Source organism: Ornithodoros turicata, chromosome 3 (genome assembly GCF_037126465.1).
Source record: "Ornithodoros turicata isolate Travis chromosome 3, ASM3712646v1, whole genome shotgun sequence".
Lineage (NCBI taxonomy): Eukaryota > Metazoa > Arthropoda > Arachnida > Ixodida > Argasidae > Ornithodoros > Ornithodoros turicata.
The window spans coordinates 61,413,566-61,431,821 of NC_088203.1; the positions used below are offsets into that span (position 1 = coordinate 61,413,566).

Consider the following 18,256-nt stretch of genomic DNA (forward strand, 5'->3'; position numbering starts at 1 on the left):
GTAACAAATGATAGCAAGATGCATATAACCTTAAGCCCGACCTGCATGAAGCGATTTTGCTCATGCATTGGCGCGACAAAGCTTTGAGGTCCGCACGCAGATTTTGCCATGAAATGAAAGAAGTGCCGAACACGAACGCTGCGGAAACAATCACGCGTGATGAGCACAGTCATACAACATCGTCGAGAATTACGGTTTTACTGCGCTAATCAATGAGGCTGTTCCAAGCTACGCATTACCGTTAGGAACGATGGTCTCACGTGTGAGAGTACAGTGAAACTGCACAGTCTCTCGCCTACACAACAAATGTTGATGGCATTGTCAGTGCAAGAAGAAAGCACTTGCCACCTTCAGTTTCCTTCTGAGATGTGCTCATCACTCTATACCACCCCACATTCTGAACATGTCATTGCTCTTTACTTCCACTCTGTCTGTTTCACCAGCACTTACAATGCCAACACAGGTATTCACTGTACATGAGATTTTTGAAGTGCAAGTTTTTGTTTATGGTTTTCAGCTTGCCTCATGAGAACAGCACATTGTTCCACTGTAAAAATAATTTTACTGTACATGTGCATACATATTCCGTATTAGCACTTGGGACATTTTTTTAAGGATAACACAACTGTGACGATGCCTGTTTTCAGGGCTTAATTAGCTTAATTAACTCTTAACTTGAATAACCCTTAACTTAATTAACTCTTAGAAGCCTTTATCCAATGACGTGATATTCGATATTCGAATCGATATTCGAAGGACAATTTTGCAGATATTCGTGTTCGATTCGTATTCGAAAATTTCAATATTCGCACACCTCTACATTATTCTCTAGAAATTGGTACACACTTTCATTCAAAACAAACTTCATGCAAATCAAACAATTCTTCGTGGTGCAAAATAATTTGAAAAATGTATGGGGATTCCCATAGAGGCCTCGAGGGGTGATGCACTTGCCTTAATGGTCTAGCCATGTAAATTTTGCCGAGTTCCTGTGTCATTCTGAGCAAGAACGAGCTGCAATACGCAAAAGTGTTGCAATACGCAACAATATGCAAATAAAGAAATTTCACCCGATTCCACCATGTTTTCCTGCTCACCAGATAACACCGCATTTTTACCACAAATTCTGAAAACAATAAAACCCAAAAACATCCGGCTCTAAATATATTCGAATATCACTATTCGATTTCGAATCGAATTGAATATACAGTTATTCGATTCGATATTCGAAAATTTCGAATATTTGCACAGGCCTAGTAATCTGATAAGAAAAACATGTTCACTAGAAGACTGCACAGATGGCTTTCTCTTTTTTCTTTATCCTTTCCTATTCCAAGGTTACCCAAGTTTGCTGTTACAGTTTAGTCTGACAGACTAGTTAATCCTTGTTCTCCATAATTCAAAATGCCATTACATGTGGAATGATTTCCCTGCACCCAAAGGGTATACAGCAGCTATTGGAATACATCACAAATATGACAATGGCTATGCTGATCGATTATGTGAATGCTGACAGAAGATATTTTTCAAGATGTAGGTTTCTATGTAGTACATGTAGCAACATTCCCATGAATTCCATTCATTATTATTCGAAGAAATAAATATTCAGTTTGTATCCAATCTGAACCATAATTTCATTATTCGCACAGCCCTACAAACTACTATCAAACTGTTACCTTCTCTTGTCACCCAGAGTGGAGGAACTTGATGCTTTTGAAATAAACTCTTATTTGATCAAGTCTGTGCACTCCATTTAAATGAAACATCTTGGTGTTGGACTCCAAGCAAACATTGCGTGTATGCTTCAGGACCATGCAAGGTTCCATTAAGTGACTGCCAAGACTCACCGACCAACATTGCGAAATGCATTAAGACGGTCCAGCGTGCATTTTCCTTGCCGAGGAGAGTAAAAGCCACGTTTGCCTGGTTGGTACATGAGGGGAAGGTTGTCTTCACCACAGTCTTCTTCCTCTTCCTCGGCGTCTGACCGCCGAGTAGCGGGTCGTCGTTCTCCCAGGGCAAATACGTCCAGATCAAGGAGAGATTCCGATTCCCTGTGAAAGAAACATGCACACATTTATGTACAGCGTGCAAGACATGCATAGAGCCTGAAGTTTTAGGGTTTATCCTGTTTCTTCCCCAAAATTGCACCCCGCGTTGAAGGTTGCCTCTTTAGGGTGAAACCCGATTTTTATCCGGCATGTTGCCCACACTGAAATGTCTGTAGCAATGCACACTACCTTGTTTGACAGTAAACGCAATTATGTCACCGTTTACACCAAACCACTACAGTTTGTTCGAGTAATAGAGCCAGATTTCTCCCCAAATTTATCATACCAGAAGTTTTTCCATCCAAATTTGCATGAATTTAGAGCACCTGTTGATTTCCCCAATTTTTACCCCCCCTCCCCCCGAATTTGGAAAAAAATATCTCCCGAAAACTTTATGCTCTAGATATGCAGCAGAAGGCTAGCATGGTCAAATGCTGAGCTAGAGTCCATAGTTTGAGATAATTCAGGCAACACTGGGCATGCAACCAATGAAAATGAACTACGATGCATACCATTCGGCCAATCAGGAGTCTCTCAGTTTGGCTCGCCTTTCGGCTCCGTACTGGCTACAATCGGCTTTTACTTTTACTGGTTTTCATGCCCGACGCTCGTTATTCCGTATTCCAGAACTACTAGGCAAATTTTGGACAAAATACACATTTATTTGAAACATCGTACTGACTCAATAGTCTGACACAAATATTCACCATGCGTACAGAGTCCAAATCGTTGACCAAGTTCGAACTCGCAAAACACACACACGCTCTACTTCCTGAAGCGAGAGACGCTCGCACGAGCGCGTGCGATTTCACGGTGAGCATCTCCTTTCGTTGGTCGCAGTGCGAAGGTTTCAACGAAGAGGGAAATGCTGGAAGGAAAAACACCGAATCCTGTCCCCGCTATGACTGCATTTGAAATGCGACAGCGCTTACAAGTGTTCCTCAGGCGTCAGCTCACTACTGCATTCCAGTTCTGAACTCGAGAGACTGTTCGTACGTAGGATACTTGTGTCGGGAAACATCACAACACGTGCTGAGTCACTTTGACACACTAACAAATCTGCGACTTTTCTTTGAACAACGCGGTCATATGGTGCTGTCAACTGACATCGTCGAGACGCGAGACACCGCTGCCACTTCTCTCCCTTCTCTTCTCGTAACTGCCCGCCAGACAGGCAGCCCGGGAAAGAATGCTCTTTTGAAACTTTGCCAACCAATATCGGAGCGCGCAATGTCCTTCGGCCAATGGGTATCAACTATGATGCCTGACGAAGTAATACCACGTGTTTATGACGTGCAAACATTTTTTTAGAGCCGTGAAGAGGGGGAGCTATGGGGGCCTGCCAGAGTGTCCAGAAGAAGGCAGGAATCTGACGTGGTGAAACTGCTTTCGGTACATAGATTCTCGTGTCTTTTGAGGTTCAGTCGTATAATCTTTAATAATAGTGTGGTGCATATCCATACACCTTCACTCTTTCTTCAACTATCTGTTTATCAATCAACAGTTGCATCAACACACTGCTTGTGACAACAAACGTAACTTTGACAAGTGCAAATAGATAGTGTATGAGAAATGTAGGTGTACAAACACACAACAAAAGCTTCATAGCTATGTTTACACATAGTCAAACCTCGCTACAACGAAACACGATTCTCGGTAGAACGAGAGAATTTACATTCCCCAGTCATGCTCCCATTGGAAACAATGTATTTCAGCTCTCGTTGCAACGAAATGATTTTAACCTGGAATCTCGTTACAACGAAAAAAAAATGGCCGCTCAGAAGACACTTTTTCATCGAAAACAAGAGATTAATGCACGTTGGAGCTCAGACTCCTCAAGAGCGGGGTCACTGGACTTCAGAAAGAAAAAAACTGGGAGAAGGAGCGAGAGCGTGCACACGGAACTACCCGGACACGGAGAGCACGTGCACCCCGAACTTTCGCTTAGCAGCGTGTCCCGTCATACGTCATAGTTTTGTGCCCAGCAACTCTCAGCGAGTCTTCTTTCTGCCTACCAAGCCGACCTGGATAGCGGCACAAAGAAACGAAAAGTGCTGTCGCTGGAAGAGAAAGCTGCAATGATCAACGTAGTCTCTTCAGGGAGAAAGAAGATAGATGTAGCTGATCGATGTAGCTAAGGAGTATGGCGTGTCCCCAAGCACACTGTCAACAATCTTGAAAAGCAAGCAAAACATCCTGAAAGCGAAGGACTCCCGCATGAGTGCAGGTCGGAAAAGGTAGAAGACATCGTCGTATGAGGAAGTAGAAAAAGCTCTCTTCACGTGGTTCATCGACATGAGGGCGAAGAATGGTCCGGTGAGTGGAGCAATACTGCAGCAAAAAGCGAGGGACTTTGCCTTCCTTCTGGACGTCAATGATTTTAAAGCAAGCAGCGGCAAGCACTATCGATGTTTTGCGGCGTTTTGTGTGCGTGCGTGATGACTAAGAAAAGGCCATCGAGGTGATATTAGCGTACGAACGATATGCAGAGTGTCTACCAAATTGCAGCCTTCAAATTCCCTGACTTTTCCAGGTTTTCACTGACAATTTCAAGCGAATTCCCTGACAAAAACAAAAGGCTACTTGGTGCCTGCTCCTACGTTTCGATGCAGATCCCTCATGAAACAGACCATTTATTAAGTATTAGTGAGAGGCTACCCTACTTTTCTGCCTCAGCGCTTGTCGTATTGGCGAACTGCTACTCGCGGCAATGTTGCTGTGGCGTCGCCACTGAACCCCTGGTTGCCACCCCCGATTTGCCGCACATCATCACAGCACTTGTCTGCGATTTTCCATGACTTTAGCTGCTTCCTAGCCAAATTCTCTGACAATCCCCTGCCTTTTCCAGTCACATCAAGATTCCCTGACAATTCCAGGTTTTCCAGGTTGGTAGACACCCTGGATATGTCATCCCTTGGCTGTTCAGTACAAGCCAGATGAAGATGACAGACTACTTCCATGCAAAATAAAGTGTGGTGCGAATTTCAACTGTCTCTTTCACTCTTTTTAATTAATTCTACATGATTCATTATGTTTTCCCGCAATTTGCGTCCAAGTATGTAACGATTTTCTTGAATTTCGGAACAACGTAATATTCGGTATAACGAAAAAATTCTCGGTTCCCTTGAGTTTCGTTATATCGAGGTTTGAGTGTATTACAGTACAATTTCGATTATACGGTTATACACAATTACATACAAAATACATCAATTACACAAATTATTTTCCAGTCTCGGGTATGAACGCATTATCTTACCCTGGCAGATGATACGAATGAGCCAAGGAGGCAATAGATGTCATTGTGTTTGAGAGAGCATTCATTAAAATAGAAAATAAACTTCAAACTCCGAAATTGCTAAGAATTTCGAGGAATGTTCAGATTGCTTCCCACTATGGGATGAAACAATTGTGAAAGCTTCTGAAGTGGACCCTCACAGAAGGCTTTTGAGAGAGACCCTTTGCATAACCTCTTGTGAGAACTGTGTCAGCAACCCATCCGTAATCCTCGGTCCGGCCTTGAGCAGACTGCTCGTTCTTCCAAACTGACCTCCTATTTTGTCCTCAACTGTTTGTTTCTCTTCCCTCTGTTTGTGTATATATTTCTTGTATGTGAAGTAAAATTTTCAGCTGTGTTTGAGACTTTGTGTTGTGTCTGTCCCTTCGTGTTCCCTAGTCTCGGGATTTACATTATGCATCAGCTTCACCAGCTCGCTTGCTACTTAGCCATTTTTTCATTGTCATTCTCCTGTTATGCGCACACACACCAGTCATGCTCCTCGTCCTACTTATGAGGAGGGAGGAAGATGGTCTCCACGAACTCATCTCATTGGTTTAGGGGTGGAACCCTACGTGTCACACGTAAACACTCACACGTGTGCTGCCCAATTCCAAGGCAATTACTGATCAAACTTTGGTCTGTGAAAATGTATCGCAAACACGAAGCCGTGGTGGATGGTACAAACAGGCTAGACGCTATGCCACTGCGCATCTCCCATGTGTGCGCCGGAAGCAATCCGGCACTCCAGACGACACGCGGCGCGGTAATGCTACGCACACACAATCAGATGTGATCACCGCAAAGGATTATCTTTCACTGCACTCGCCTAGCCGACGTAGGATAGTTGAAGCATCGCAATTGGGACTTTCAGACAGCGATGTCCCAGCCGTAGTGGATGAGACGAACAGGCAAGACGGTATCTCTTGTGCTGGCGTTGGAAACAACAGCGTTCTGTGAATCACTAATCACATGAGAGTGATTTTATGCATGCCTAAAGGTCGATACTGCAGGAAAGATAATGATAAAAACTTGAAGCGAATTTCTCCGATTGCGAGTAGCGAGAAATTATGTAACAAGTATGCATCCCCTGCATTTTGGAGTGCTCATCTACTTCATTTCTGATCATACGAATTTTGAATGATACGAATACTTTCTGCGACCCCAGGAGATTTGATATCATTGAGGTTCTACTGTTATCGAATAAGCTGGTCAACAGACGGCCCATCAGCTGGGTCTTTTGGATTTGGTCTTCTGCTTCACACAAACAACATGAGGCTTGATAGCAGTACGTTCAACATACCTTCCATGAGAAACGATGATTTCTACAGCTTCATCAACCTTCTGCCTCAGGGCATCTTCTGAGGCCAGCAACAGCAAGAGTTGAGCTGCAGATTGCTCCAGCAACATGCCCGTTATTTTGCTGGCTAAAGACTGTGGAGAAGAAAGATAATAGCTGTCAGCACAATGGCACACGTGACTAAAGAGACTTCTGGCCAGTCATGACAGCCACAGGAAACAGCATGTGACTGTGCCCTCCCTGCTGTATGTACTCTTCTGTACAATTTGTTTTGTAGAAGATGGCAAATTATGTGTGAGACTGTAGGACAAAAAGACATCTTTAAATAGCCTACTGAGAGTACAGTAAGCAAAAGAAAGGTAAACACCATGAGGCATTTTCCATAATTTCATCAGATGCTGCTGTCACAATCATTCTATGTCTAATATAGGTAGGGCCAGAAGTTTTCGGGTTTTACTCTTTTTCAGATTCGGGGAGTAAAAATCGGGGAAATACGTTTATACCCTAAATTCCTGCAAATATCAGGTGAAATTCTTTGCACTGTGCTAGTGCTTTGTGGTGCAGGGAGCTTTATTTATTTTTTAAGTGTCCGACACGGACGCATGACACATCCACAACTGGGGAGAATGCAGAAAGCCCGCCGCTTGGTGCGCATGCTCAAATCAGATGTTGGATTGGATTCACTCGTCGCTCGGCTCGACACGGATTGAATCGGGGCGCAAATATCGGGTTTAACCCAAAGTCTGATAATTGCATTGGGGGTACAAACGGGGAGAAATAGGGTTAGACCCGAAAACTTCTGGCCCTAAATATAGGGGAGTCTGCTAGAACAGCACCAAATGCTCTGTGTAGATTTTCTTGTCACAAAAATGATTTCAAGTGGAACCATACTGTCTACAACATGCGTGAAGGAAAGCGTACCCTAAATTCCTGCAAATATCGGGTGAAATTCTTTGCACTGTGCTAGTGCTTTGTGGTGCAGGGAGAAACTGGGTCTTATATTAGGACGAAAAGGTTTTGGGAAATACTTTTTTCTCAATTCGGGGTGTAAAAATCGGGTGCTATATATTGGATGGCCAAATTCATGGAAATTCAGGTGACTGACAGCAGGATGCATTTTCCAGTCCAAAAGCTTTATTTTATACCGGAACAGTGGCAGGATTCCTTTACTATTAATATGTAGTGTGCAACCAGAAAAGGAATTCTTTCTTAAATGCATCACTTCAATGCTTCTAATACAACAGCAAAACCTTACAACACAGCTATGACATGGTAACACATGTACTCTCTCAAAATGTTTTATAAATTCAAAGGAATGAAGGTACAATTGTTAATATGATGTCATCTGTAGTTACCATCCTTTGCTAACATACAGCATCATTGCCATCCTCAATGTCTCTGCACCCATTGACGAACGGCCGGGCCTCTGAACGTAACACAGCTGGCTGAAGGTGCGCTCAACGTCACAACTTCCATTGGGGATACACAGTAAGCTCAGAGCTGCTGACCTCAGATTAGGGTACTTTGTGTTCTTCACCTAGTATTTCATGATGCCCAGGCCATCATTTGTACTTGCAGAACAACGTGAATTCTGCAGGTGTTTCACCGGAGTCCTGAAAAGCGTCCAGGCGCGCCTTCTTCTTAACCTCAAGATCTGAGTACTCCCTCGCCCAGTCGTGGGCTGTCTTCTTTGGTCTGCCCATCAGGACAGCAGCCTTGATCCCAAGAATAGGCGTCACACAAAGGTGCACGTTGCGAAACTGAACGAAGTTTGTGTGATAAGTGTGACCGAAAGTGTCCGACACGGACGCATGACACATCCACAACCGGGGAGAATGCAGAAAGCCCGCCGCTTGGTGCGCATGCTCAAATCAGATGTTGGATTGGATTCACTCGTCGCTCGGCTCGACACGGATTGAATCGGGGCGCAAATATCGGGTTTAACCCGAAGTCTGATAATTGCATTCGAGGGGTACAAACGGGGAGAAATAGGGTTAGACCCGAAAACTTCTGGCCCTAAATATAGGGGAGTCTGCTAGAACAGCACCAAATGCTCTGTGTAGATTTTCTTGTTACAAAAATGATTTCAAGTGGAAACATACTGTCTACAACATGCATGAAGGAAAGCGTACACTGTACACGGATGTTCAGACATGGCAACCGCAGTGCAGCAGATGTATCTTATGCAGGTGAAACAACCTGAGTTCAACTTGGCGAACACATACGTCAGCACATGTGCGGTGCGTGACCGCATACAATGTTATCAGTTATAAATTTGACAAAGCAGTAATTCATCACAAAGCAATAATTTAGGGCCTGGTGTTTTGGCTGCAGCAAACCTCAAATTTTGTGGCATAGGCTAGAAAAATCTGCAATTTTCTGCAGCAAGCGCATTCATGCACAAGTTGATGGAGCTGGTGTAAACATTGGCCATTAGTGCATATAAGATAAGTGAAACACGACTATAAATAAGGCCCTCAGTTTTCGGGTAAAACCCGATAAAGCCCGTTTTTACACCCCGATTTACATCAAAATAGTTCGGGTTTAACCCGATAAAACCCATAAACCGGGCCTGCGAAAATGCAAACCAAGGACTTGATCCGCACATCCTCCCGACCGCGCCGCGTCTTGCTGGTGAAGTAAATAAAACACGCCGGGTTTGGATTTGTGGACGCTTGCATGCAGGCCCGATTTCTAGCGTGAAAAATGCTCCTTTGGTAGGCGTCACCATTTGAAAGTTGGCTTCACCTAACACTTCCGTGTATTGCGGTCAAGCCCACTTCAACGAATGCTTAGTGTTGTGCTCTGTATTTTGTTGCTTTAAGTGTACGGTTGTAGAAAATTAGCGGAACTTTTCGATTCATTTATTTGTGTTATGAGAAAGCCATCTTGAACCTATGACATCATACACTTTGTTTAGTGATATATTAGGTTAGATTAGTGCGGCTGTGGCAGCTTGCCTCGCACTCCCAACTTCATTATCGAAGCGGCCATAGCCCCATTAATCTAACCTAACTTCACTAACTAACCTAAAACATCATCAACTTGGTTAGTTTAGGGATAAGTTAGATTAATGGAGCCATGACAGCTTCCCTTGTCCCTCAAAATCCGTTTCAATAATGAGGTGAAGCCACCTTGCAGAATGGCAACGCCAACCAAAGTACAGTCGCCCTCCGATTTTTCGGACTCGGAGGGGATCGCGCAAGAGTCTGAATAATCGAGCAGTCCGAAAAAACGAATTTTGCCTCAAACTAAACTTTACTAAGCCCTAGTAGGCTGGAAAAATTTGTCGATGCTTTCCTAACAAGCTTCCAGCTCTGCCTGATAACATCAGCTTCTATTTCCCGAAGCGACATTTCGTCACTGTAAGTACACTGACAGAGGCACCGCCGTCATCAAGTCCGCAAGTCGGCTTCACCTAACGCATGCGTGCTTTAGGTGAAGCTCGCTTTACAGCGCTGTCGCGCGACTCGCGGGCGGACAGCACGTGCTGTGCCGTTGGCCAAAAACGAAGACGCAAAAGCGCTACGACAGACCTCTTCTACTCAGAGGAATGGAAAATAAACAATCATCACTGCCTTTTTTTTTTCTTCAATATTCTAGTTGGTTGATTTCTTTTGATACGAATTTCAGATGATACCAATGTTTTCCGTCACCCCATGAGAGAAATTCGCGGGTTGGGCAAACAGAGTCCGAAATATCGAGCGACGGAGCTGCACGACGTCCGAAATTTTGGACGTTCTTATACATCATCTCTATGGGACCCGCGGCCGTTCCGTGAACGAGTCCGAATAATCGAGCATGTCCGAAAAATCGGGGTCGGAGAAATCGGTCGGCGACTGTAATACCCTGGTTTCGTACCAAAAACGCCCTGTGTTTTTCAATGCCCCAAGAAATGTAGTCTGCATCATGAAAGCTTGTGTCAATAAGTAAGTTGAAAACTTCAGTGTTGGATTTTTGTACTGTTAGTGCATTCCGTGGACGTTGACGAGACCCTTTTTTGTGCTGTTACCAAAAATAGCAAAGGAATCAAGAAAAATCACGCTAAACAGCGAAGAAAAAAGAGTTAAGCAACGCTTGGCGTTCCTTCAAGCGGCTTCCTCCCGCAATACACGGAAGTGTTAGGTGAAGCCAACTTTCAAATCTTGTAGGGAGTATCTTGTATCAGCAGTGTATGCGAAGTAGTAAAGAGGATGCAGCAACAGCCAACAATATCCAAGGCATACCAACGCGAGCGCGAGCAAGCTCTCAACGCTCATCGATGGATGATGCTTTACTGAACATGCAACTTATTCGTTTTATAAACAGGGGCCAGTGCAAGCCTTAGTGGTTACACAGTGAATTTACCAGTCTCTTAATAAATATTCTTTCACTTAATTTCAACACTTCACAGACCGACCGCTGTGGCGTCGCTCATGATCTCAGTTGTCTCGCGACCAGAAACCCCCAATTATTAATTAATTAATTTCAACACATAAAAGTATCTTTTTTTTTCACCTGAAAATACATCACTTCTCAGTATATCACCCGATTTTACCCTGTTTTGCAGGTCCTGGTTTTCAACCTGATATTTACCCCCCGATTTTCACAAAAAATAAAACCCGAAAACTGAGGGCCTTAAAGGGGCCGTAAACAGGCCACCAAACATTTCTGAAATAATGATACCACATGAAAGAACGCATCTCATAATACCCAAATATACATTTCGTTCGGCTCGTGCCAGCTCATTAACCCGTATAACTGCTTTCAAAGATGAGTAACCAGCGAGCCTCTCTCCACAACGCATACGTCACATGGCTACGTAGCGTTTTACCGTCCAATCGGGCGGCCCAGCTGCGCACATGACGTTTCAAATTACCAGCCAATAAACATACTTCGTTATCAGCTGTGAGTCGGAGCGCTCAGTTTGTTTGTGTGAAACGACGTTTTGCGCTCCGTGGTTCCGAAATTCAACGACATGACATCTTCAGCATCTCCGGCTGGCGCAAACGTCAACAGCTAGGCTGCTATCACATGACGCGATTCGAACCAGGATTCCTCCCAGTCACGACGTGACATGGCCAGCACGCTATCCACTGTACCACACGAGCTGGTGACGCGATGCCGCGTGGATCAAATCAAAGTACGGTAGCCCAGTTGTCGGAACCATTCGAAGATGACGAAGATGTTCCATCGCGCACCTGCCTAAGATTCCGGAACTGTAGTCCGGGATATTCATTCGCGCAGGTGGTGTGCTTCGTGCTACTGCCCAGAAAACGTAGTGCGCGTATGATACCTAAATTAAACGCATTTCTTTCTCAGTTTGAGGCTGTAACTGTTTAGATTTTGAATAGAAGAGGATTCACGCTCATCTAGTCCAATTCCGCATTTGAAATAAAATCATACGTGGAACACTCAATCGTAATTGGTGGGAAAGCGCTACGTCAAAATGACGTAAAGTTAGAGCGCGGGGCGGAGCTAAAATGCGAAAGAGTGCAGTGAATATTTCATCCGTATGCAAGTGCCTTTTGTTTTTGAACGTTAGTAATTGCAAGGAGTTTTCACTGACTAAGTTCCAATAATATAACACAAAGAAATGTGCACCTTTTGTACCTGTTTACGGCTCCTTTAACTATAAACCGAAAGCACTGTTGTAGCTAAGGCCCTTCCTTTTCTGCGATTCCGCGATTCTGCAAAACTTTGCGGAAGTGTCAGTCTGCCGCGGAATATGAGGTTTTGCGCAGAATTTTGCAGAAACCGCGTGGTTAACTCAGTTTATGCGCGACATGAATGGACTTTGCTCGTGCCGGGTCGGCTTGCGTTGCAGCATAGATGTGCCAACCGGATAAGGCCACCAGGCCGTGTTATGGCCCCATTTGTGTGCTGGAACAACCCTCTAACATATTGGGATTCTGGAGTGGAATGCAAACGCTGACCCCTGCTTTGGTGTACATAGCTGTCAGGTACCTCTGTGTGACAGTAAACTCTGTACATGCAGAGAGGTCACTTAGCAAGTACAATTTGATAGTCAGTGACAAACGTCACTCCTTCTCAGAAGAAAGTACAGTGCAAATTGTTATGCTAAGTCACAACAGTTTTTGGAGTTGTAACCGTGTTCCTCCACACTAAGAGCTAACAGAGAGTATTTTCTGTCTGAACTAGGGCAATTTGCCTTTTACCGCGGAAAATTGCAGAATTCATAGTTCCCTGCTGCGGAATTCAGGATTTGCCGCAGCAGAAAAAGAAGGGCCTTAGTTGTAGCTAAGCATCAGATAAAGCCTGGTGCTGTTTTCAGAAAGTAGGTGGCACACATTACTGAACATCAGCTTGTCTATGCTGAATGACCTCCAAGGAGTTAGACTTTAGTGCAGATAACATGTATGTACCTGCCACGGACTGTACAGTACGAGAAAGCACTCTCATTCCATTCCAAAAGCACGTCGAAGGCTTAAGCTGGTGGGTTGGTTTGCTTTGATATACAGTTGACGTCCGATTTTTTGGACTCGGCGGGGATCGCGCAAAAGTCTGAATAATCAAGCAGTCCGAAAAAACGGATTTCGCTTCAAAAGACAACTTTATTAAGTACTAATAGGCCGGAAAAAGTTGTTGATGCTTTCTTAATGGGCAGGCTTCCATCTCTGCCTGATAACATCTGCTTCTACTTCCATCTACATCTACATTCTACAGCTGTTACTTCCCGAAGCGATATTGCATACGGGCGAAAGCACCGCGGTTACCTTCATTAATTCGGAGTTTGACGGATACGCTGGGAGACGGCAAGTCGTCGATATCCTGAACACGTGGAGGGAACATATCAGGACAATTTCTGTCAACATTAGGCGTCTCACCTGCATGTCTTAGGTGAAGCTCACTTTACTCTGCGGGTGGACAGCATGTGCTCGGCTTCACGAAGTGCCAGGACAGGACTCCTTCACTCAGAGTATTAGTAAAATAAACAGAAACTGCCTATTTCCTTGCCTCAATTTTTATATTGGGTTTCCTTGACCTTCGCATTGCATCATGCGCATGTGGTGAGGTGGCGACTGCTCAGGACGCTCTCAGGCTGGGCAAGCAGTGTCCGAAATATCGAGCAACGGAGCTGTACGGCATCCGAAATTTTGGACGTTGTTGTACATTAACTCTATGGGGCCCATGGCCGTTCCGCGAACGCGTGCGAATAATCGAGCATGTCCGAAAAATCGGACGGCAACTGTAGATGGGGCCATGTTCAATTCGGTGCATTCATTTTACTGTTTGTACATACAGCAGTCATTCCGATAAGCTTTCAGTTAATCAAAAATCACCCGTTAAAGTATCTGTTAAATATGACAGAAGTCATGTTAATTTCATATTGTTGTATTGGCCTATTGTGTGTGCAAGTAAGATTTTAAATCTGCTGATACTTACAGGTCTAAGTACGTGAACACGAGGGTAGAGTCGCTGCCCTAGTTGCTGCCTGTGTGGGCTCAAGTGGTCATTAGATGCCTGGCTGCTTCCTCCAGCTTCGCCTGGCATCACAAAAGGAGGTGCATCATAGCGCAAGCCTCCGCTGCTGTTAGCAGAGGACGATGTAGAGGACTTGGAAGGAGCGCCTCCTCTACGCTCTTTGTCACGTGACCGCAGACGTTGAATAAGATCTAGAATTGGGGTATAACACATGAGTACAATTTACGCTGCTGAAAGAATCTCGTTGCCATACTAGAGTTTTCAAAGACTTGAGCAGACACACAAACTTGACAGTGACACACAGCTTGATACCTTTGGCAGTGACATACAACATGTCAGAACCAGACAACAAGGGTGCGCGCTGTACATAAGCGTCGATAACTCCCGGTACGATGCAGAAAAGCTTTTCGTGGAAAACGACAACAACTACAAATGCGTCTGCTTGTTGCCATTGGTAGAGGCACAATTTTCACTTTGAAATAAGTAGGGCTGTGCGAATAGCAAATTTCTATTGCGAATAGTTTACCAATACTTCATCTGCACTGCGAATCAAATCCGAATAATTTCTTCAGACTGCAAATCGAATTCGAATAATCAGAAAAGGCCCGATTTGAATAATTTCGAATACCTCATGGTGAAACATTTTGTGGTGTTGTGCTCATTCAATGATGTTCTGCTCCAAATTTGTGAGCTTTTTCACCGAGCATAACATATTGTGAGAGAAGGGTCCCTCTGTGTTGTGTATGGTAGACAGCATTAGTGGGACGAACTGCATTGAGTCAACATGTTGCGGTCAACATGCAGTCAACATGTTCCATGCAGTTGCATTTCTATGTTGTCACATGTCATGTGGTCACCATGCATTTCTATGTTCACATTGTGAATTCCCTATACTTTTTTAGAAACTGCACATATTTCCGTGTGTTACTGAACATAACTCTGAAAGTTAGGAGTACATTTACTGGAACATGCAGTGCCCAGAGTACAGTGCTGACCATGAGCTCACAGAAATTGTAGACTTCAGTGACAGAATATGTGCCAGAAGCGTATACGAAGAGGGGAGTCAAGTCCTGTAGATCACATAAACAAAATACAGAAACCGACACTGAAGATTTTTGTTTAAGTTTAATTTGTACAAGCTTCCGCAAAAGCTTGCGAAAGCTTGTACAAATTAAACTTAAACAAAAATCTTCAGTGTCGGTTTCTGTATTTTGACAGAATATGTGTAAATAATGTAAAGCGGGCTTCACCTAACACTCAAGTGAAATGATGTGAAGCCGACTTGCAGAGTACAGCACCAAAAGAAGGGCAGTAATGTGGAGTGGGCTTCACCTAACTCTTGGATGTGATGAGGCAAAGCCCACCTGCAGAATGGTGACAGCAAAACCTTACTGCAGTACTATTTGAAAAATATTCGAAAATTTTGAATACTGAATATAGGTTCGCTCGTCTACCCAATGTTACACCCCCCCCCCTGAAAATAGGTTGTGAATAGCATCAGGTATTCGATTCATATTCGAAAACTTCGAATACTGAAAATAGGTTGCGAATAGCATCAGATATTCAATTCATATTCGAAATTTTCAGTACAGTCATCGACCGATTTTTCGGATATGCTCGATTATTCGGACTGGTTCGCGGAACGGCCGCGGGTCCCATAGAGTTGATGTATAAGAACTAGGGGTGTGCGAATCCAAATATTCTAAGTCTAATAGAATATCGAATCGAATAGGGGGGAAAAATTCAGAATACCGAATCGAACATCGGATATTCGTGCAAATTTCACACTAAAAGTTTCCATTTTGTAGCCCATGGCTTTAGTGTAATTTTTCTGGCATTAACTGTCACAAGGGAGACATGCGACTCTTCTGCTAAAAGCCCCTACTCTTTAATTTTACATGAGAGTGCTTCCTGCATGTCAGGTGAGCCTACACTTGCTGGAGTGGTTACCTTCATTTCAAAATTTTATGTCAGGCAGTAGCATGTTATATGGATGAGGCTGTAATTATTTCAGACAACCACAGGCCATTTGTGAAACAAAAGAATAGACGAGCTCAGAAAATCCCAGAGTGCTTAGCGCCGCTTTGAACTGTGGGAGTCTACTAATACGAAAGAAACGGGTGACCTCCAAACTGTTCCAATTTCTCCTTTACCGGTCCATTGTCCACAACGTGTCAAGGTCAGCGAAAGCGAAATGTGAAGGATTATTCTTGGTTCCGCCGCTCAGCAAGCGCCTAGGATGCAATGCGTGTGCAAAGAGCACTGGGATTTTCTGAACTCGTCTATTGGCATCCTGCCTCAGCTTTGCCATGAACACCCTTTAGTTTCTTTGCTCTCACCCGAGGAAGTTGCGCTGCTGAAATTTTAGACGTAAGGGACATCTTTAAGACACCCGTCTTGTTTGTGGGCTATAGTCATTATTCAAGAGTTTTGAAGGGAACCTCACGGACATCAAATCAAACTCCCCTGTCAGCACCGCTAAACTGCATGTGGGAGGGGCGACACCCCTTCCACAGACGATGTCTACAAGGGGCGACACCCCTTCCACAGACGATGTCTACAAGGGGCGACACCCCTTCCACAGACGATGTCTACAAAACTAACTTTGGATAACGTTATCTTCAACTAAACACCGTCCGGCCTGTGTTGATCCTGCAGCAAAGGCAATTTCGTAAAGCAGGCTTCACCTCATGCACGGAAGCATCAGGTGAAGCCCACTTTCGAGTTGTGTGGTTCATATTCGTGGAATATTCGAATATTCGAAAAATCGAATAATTCGAGCGTTTGATATTCGATTCGAATTCGAGAACTCGAATATTTGCACACCTCTAATAAGAACGTCCAAAATTTCGGACGCCGTGCAGCCCCGTCGCTCGTTATTTTGGACTCTGTTTGCCCAATCAGCGAATTTCTGAATTGGGGTAACGGAAAATAATGGTATCATCCGAAATTCCTATCAAAAGAAATCAACCAACTAAAATATTGAGGCAAAGAAATAAGCTATGATTGTTCAGTTCCCATTCCTCTGAGTAGAAGAGATCTGTCGTAACGCTTTTGCGTCTTCGTTTTTGGGCAACAGCTTGATTCAAAAGGCCCAGCACGCTCTGTCCGCAGGCGAGCCGCGCGACAGCGCTGTAAAGTGAGCTTCACCTAAAGCACGCAAGCTTTAGGTGAAGCCGACTTGATCACTCTACAGTGACGAAATGTCGCTTCGGGAAATAGAACCTGATGTTATCAAGCAAAGCTGGAAGCGCGTTACGAAAGCATCGACAAATTTTTCCAGCCTACTAGTACTTGGTAAAGTTTATTTTGAAGCGAAATTCGTTTTTTCGGACTGCTCCATTAATTTGTACAAGCTTTCGCGTGGAGGTCCACGCTTCCTCAGGTACCTGAGGAAGCGTGGACCTCCACGTGAAAGCTTGTACAAATTAAACTTAAACAAAAATCTTCAGTGTCGGCTTCTGTATTTTGTTTATGTGATCTACAGGACTTGACTCCCCTCTTCGTATACGCAACTGCTCCATTACATAAATTATTCGGACTCTTGTGCGAAAAATCGGACGGCGACTGTATTTGCACAGCTCTATTGAAAACACTTGTTTTTTTTCTTCCTCCTTTTGTCCTTTTGTTCCCGTGTGCATCACTATAAAGGCAGCTCGCCACTGCCGCTGCCCCTTAAAGGGATAGTTTGCTCTCCAAGCATTGACTCATTATATTTTTGCTGCAGACTGTAGTGTATTTCGAACTTTATGTACTGCACACGTCCAGCAAGTTTTTCCCAGTTTCATTAGGAACTATCCCTTTGAGTTTAAAATGGAGCTCTGGCGTATGCAACTCAGGGGTCAACAATGAAAGGTTGCTTACCGGTACCCCACAACGAATGAAATAAGATGCATACACTCTGATGCATGCAAGCTGAACTGCTGAAACTGAACTGGCATGAAAAACGATCCGAAAACTGTCCGAACCGAAATCGGGACCGAACTTTTTTCCGTGCATCACCGCATGGTACCGAACTGCAAGCTGAAGTTCGGCTGAGGACTTCTGACCTTGGGACACGTCCTTTTCAACCATCCAGCTCAATGAGGTAATCCCTGTATTCATAGATATAGGAGTCGCACACAAGGCAACAGTCGACTCGATTGCTACATCATTGTTGCTATGGTTCTCCTTACAGCTGAATAGTGATTGGATGCTTGCCACTTT

General features: G+C 44.2%; 1 protein-coding gene across 3 annotated transcripts in view; it reads right to left on the reverse strand.

Annotated features, from left to right (window-relative positions):
* Positions 1–18,256, reverse strand: part of LOC135388521 (E3 ubiquitin-protein ligase UBR5-like) — a 272,129-nt gene that overhangs the window by 26,778 nt on the left and 227,095 nt on the right. For all 3 annotated transcript variants that reach the window (XM_064618109.1, XM_064618108.1, XM_064618107.1), the window contains 3 exons: positions 14,012–14,241; positions 6,629–6,759; positions 1,848–2,054 (listed from right to left, as the gene is read on the reverse strand). In XM_064618109.1, the coding sequence (XP_064474179.1) occupies positions 1,848–2,054; positions 6,629–6,759; positions 14,012–14,241 (568 nt within the window). The remainder of the gene's footprint in view (positions 1–1,847; positions 2,055–6,628; positions 6,760–14,011; positions 14,242–18,256) is intronic.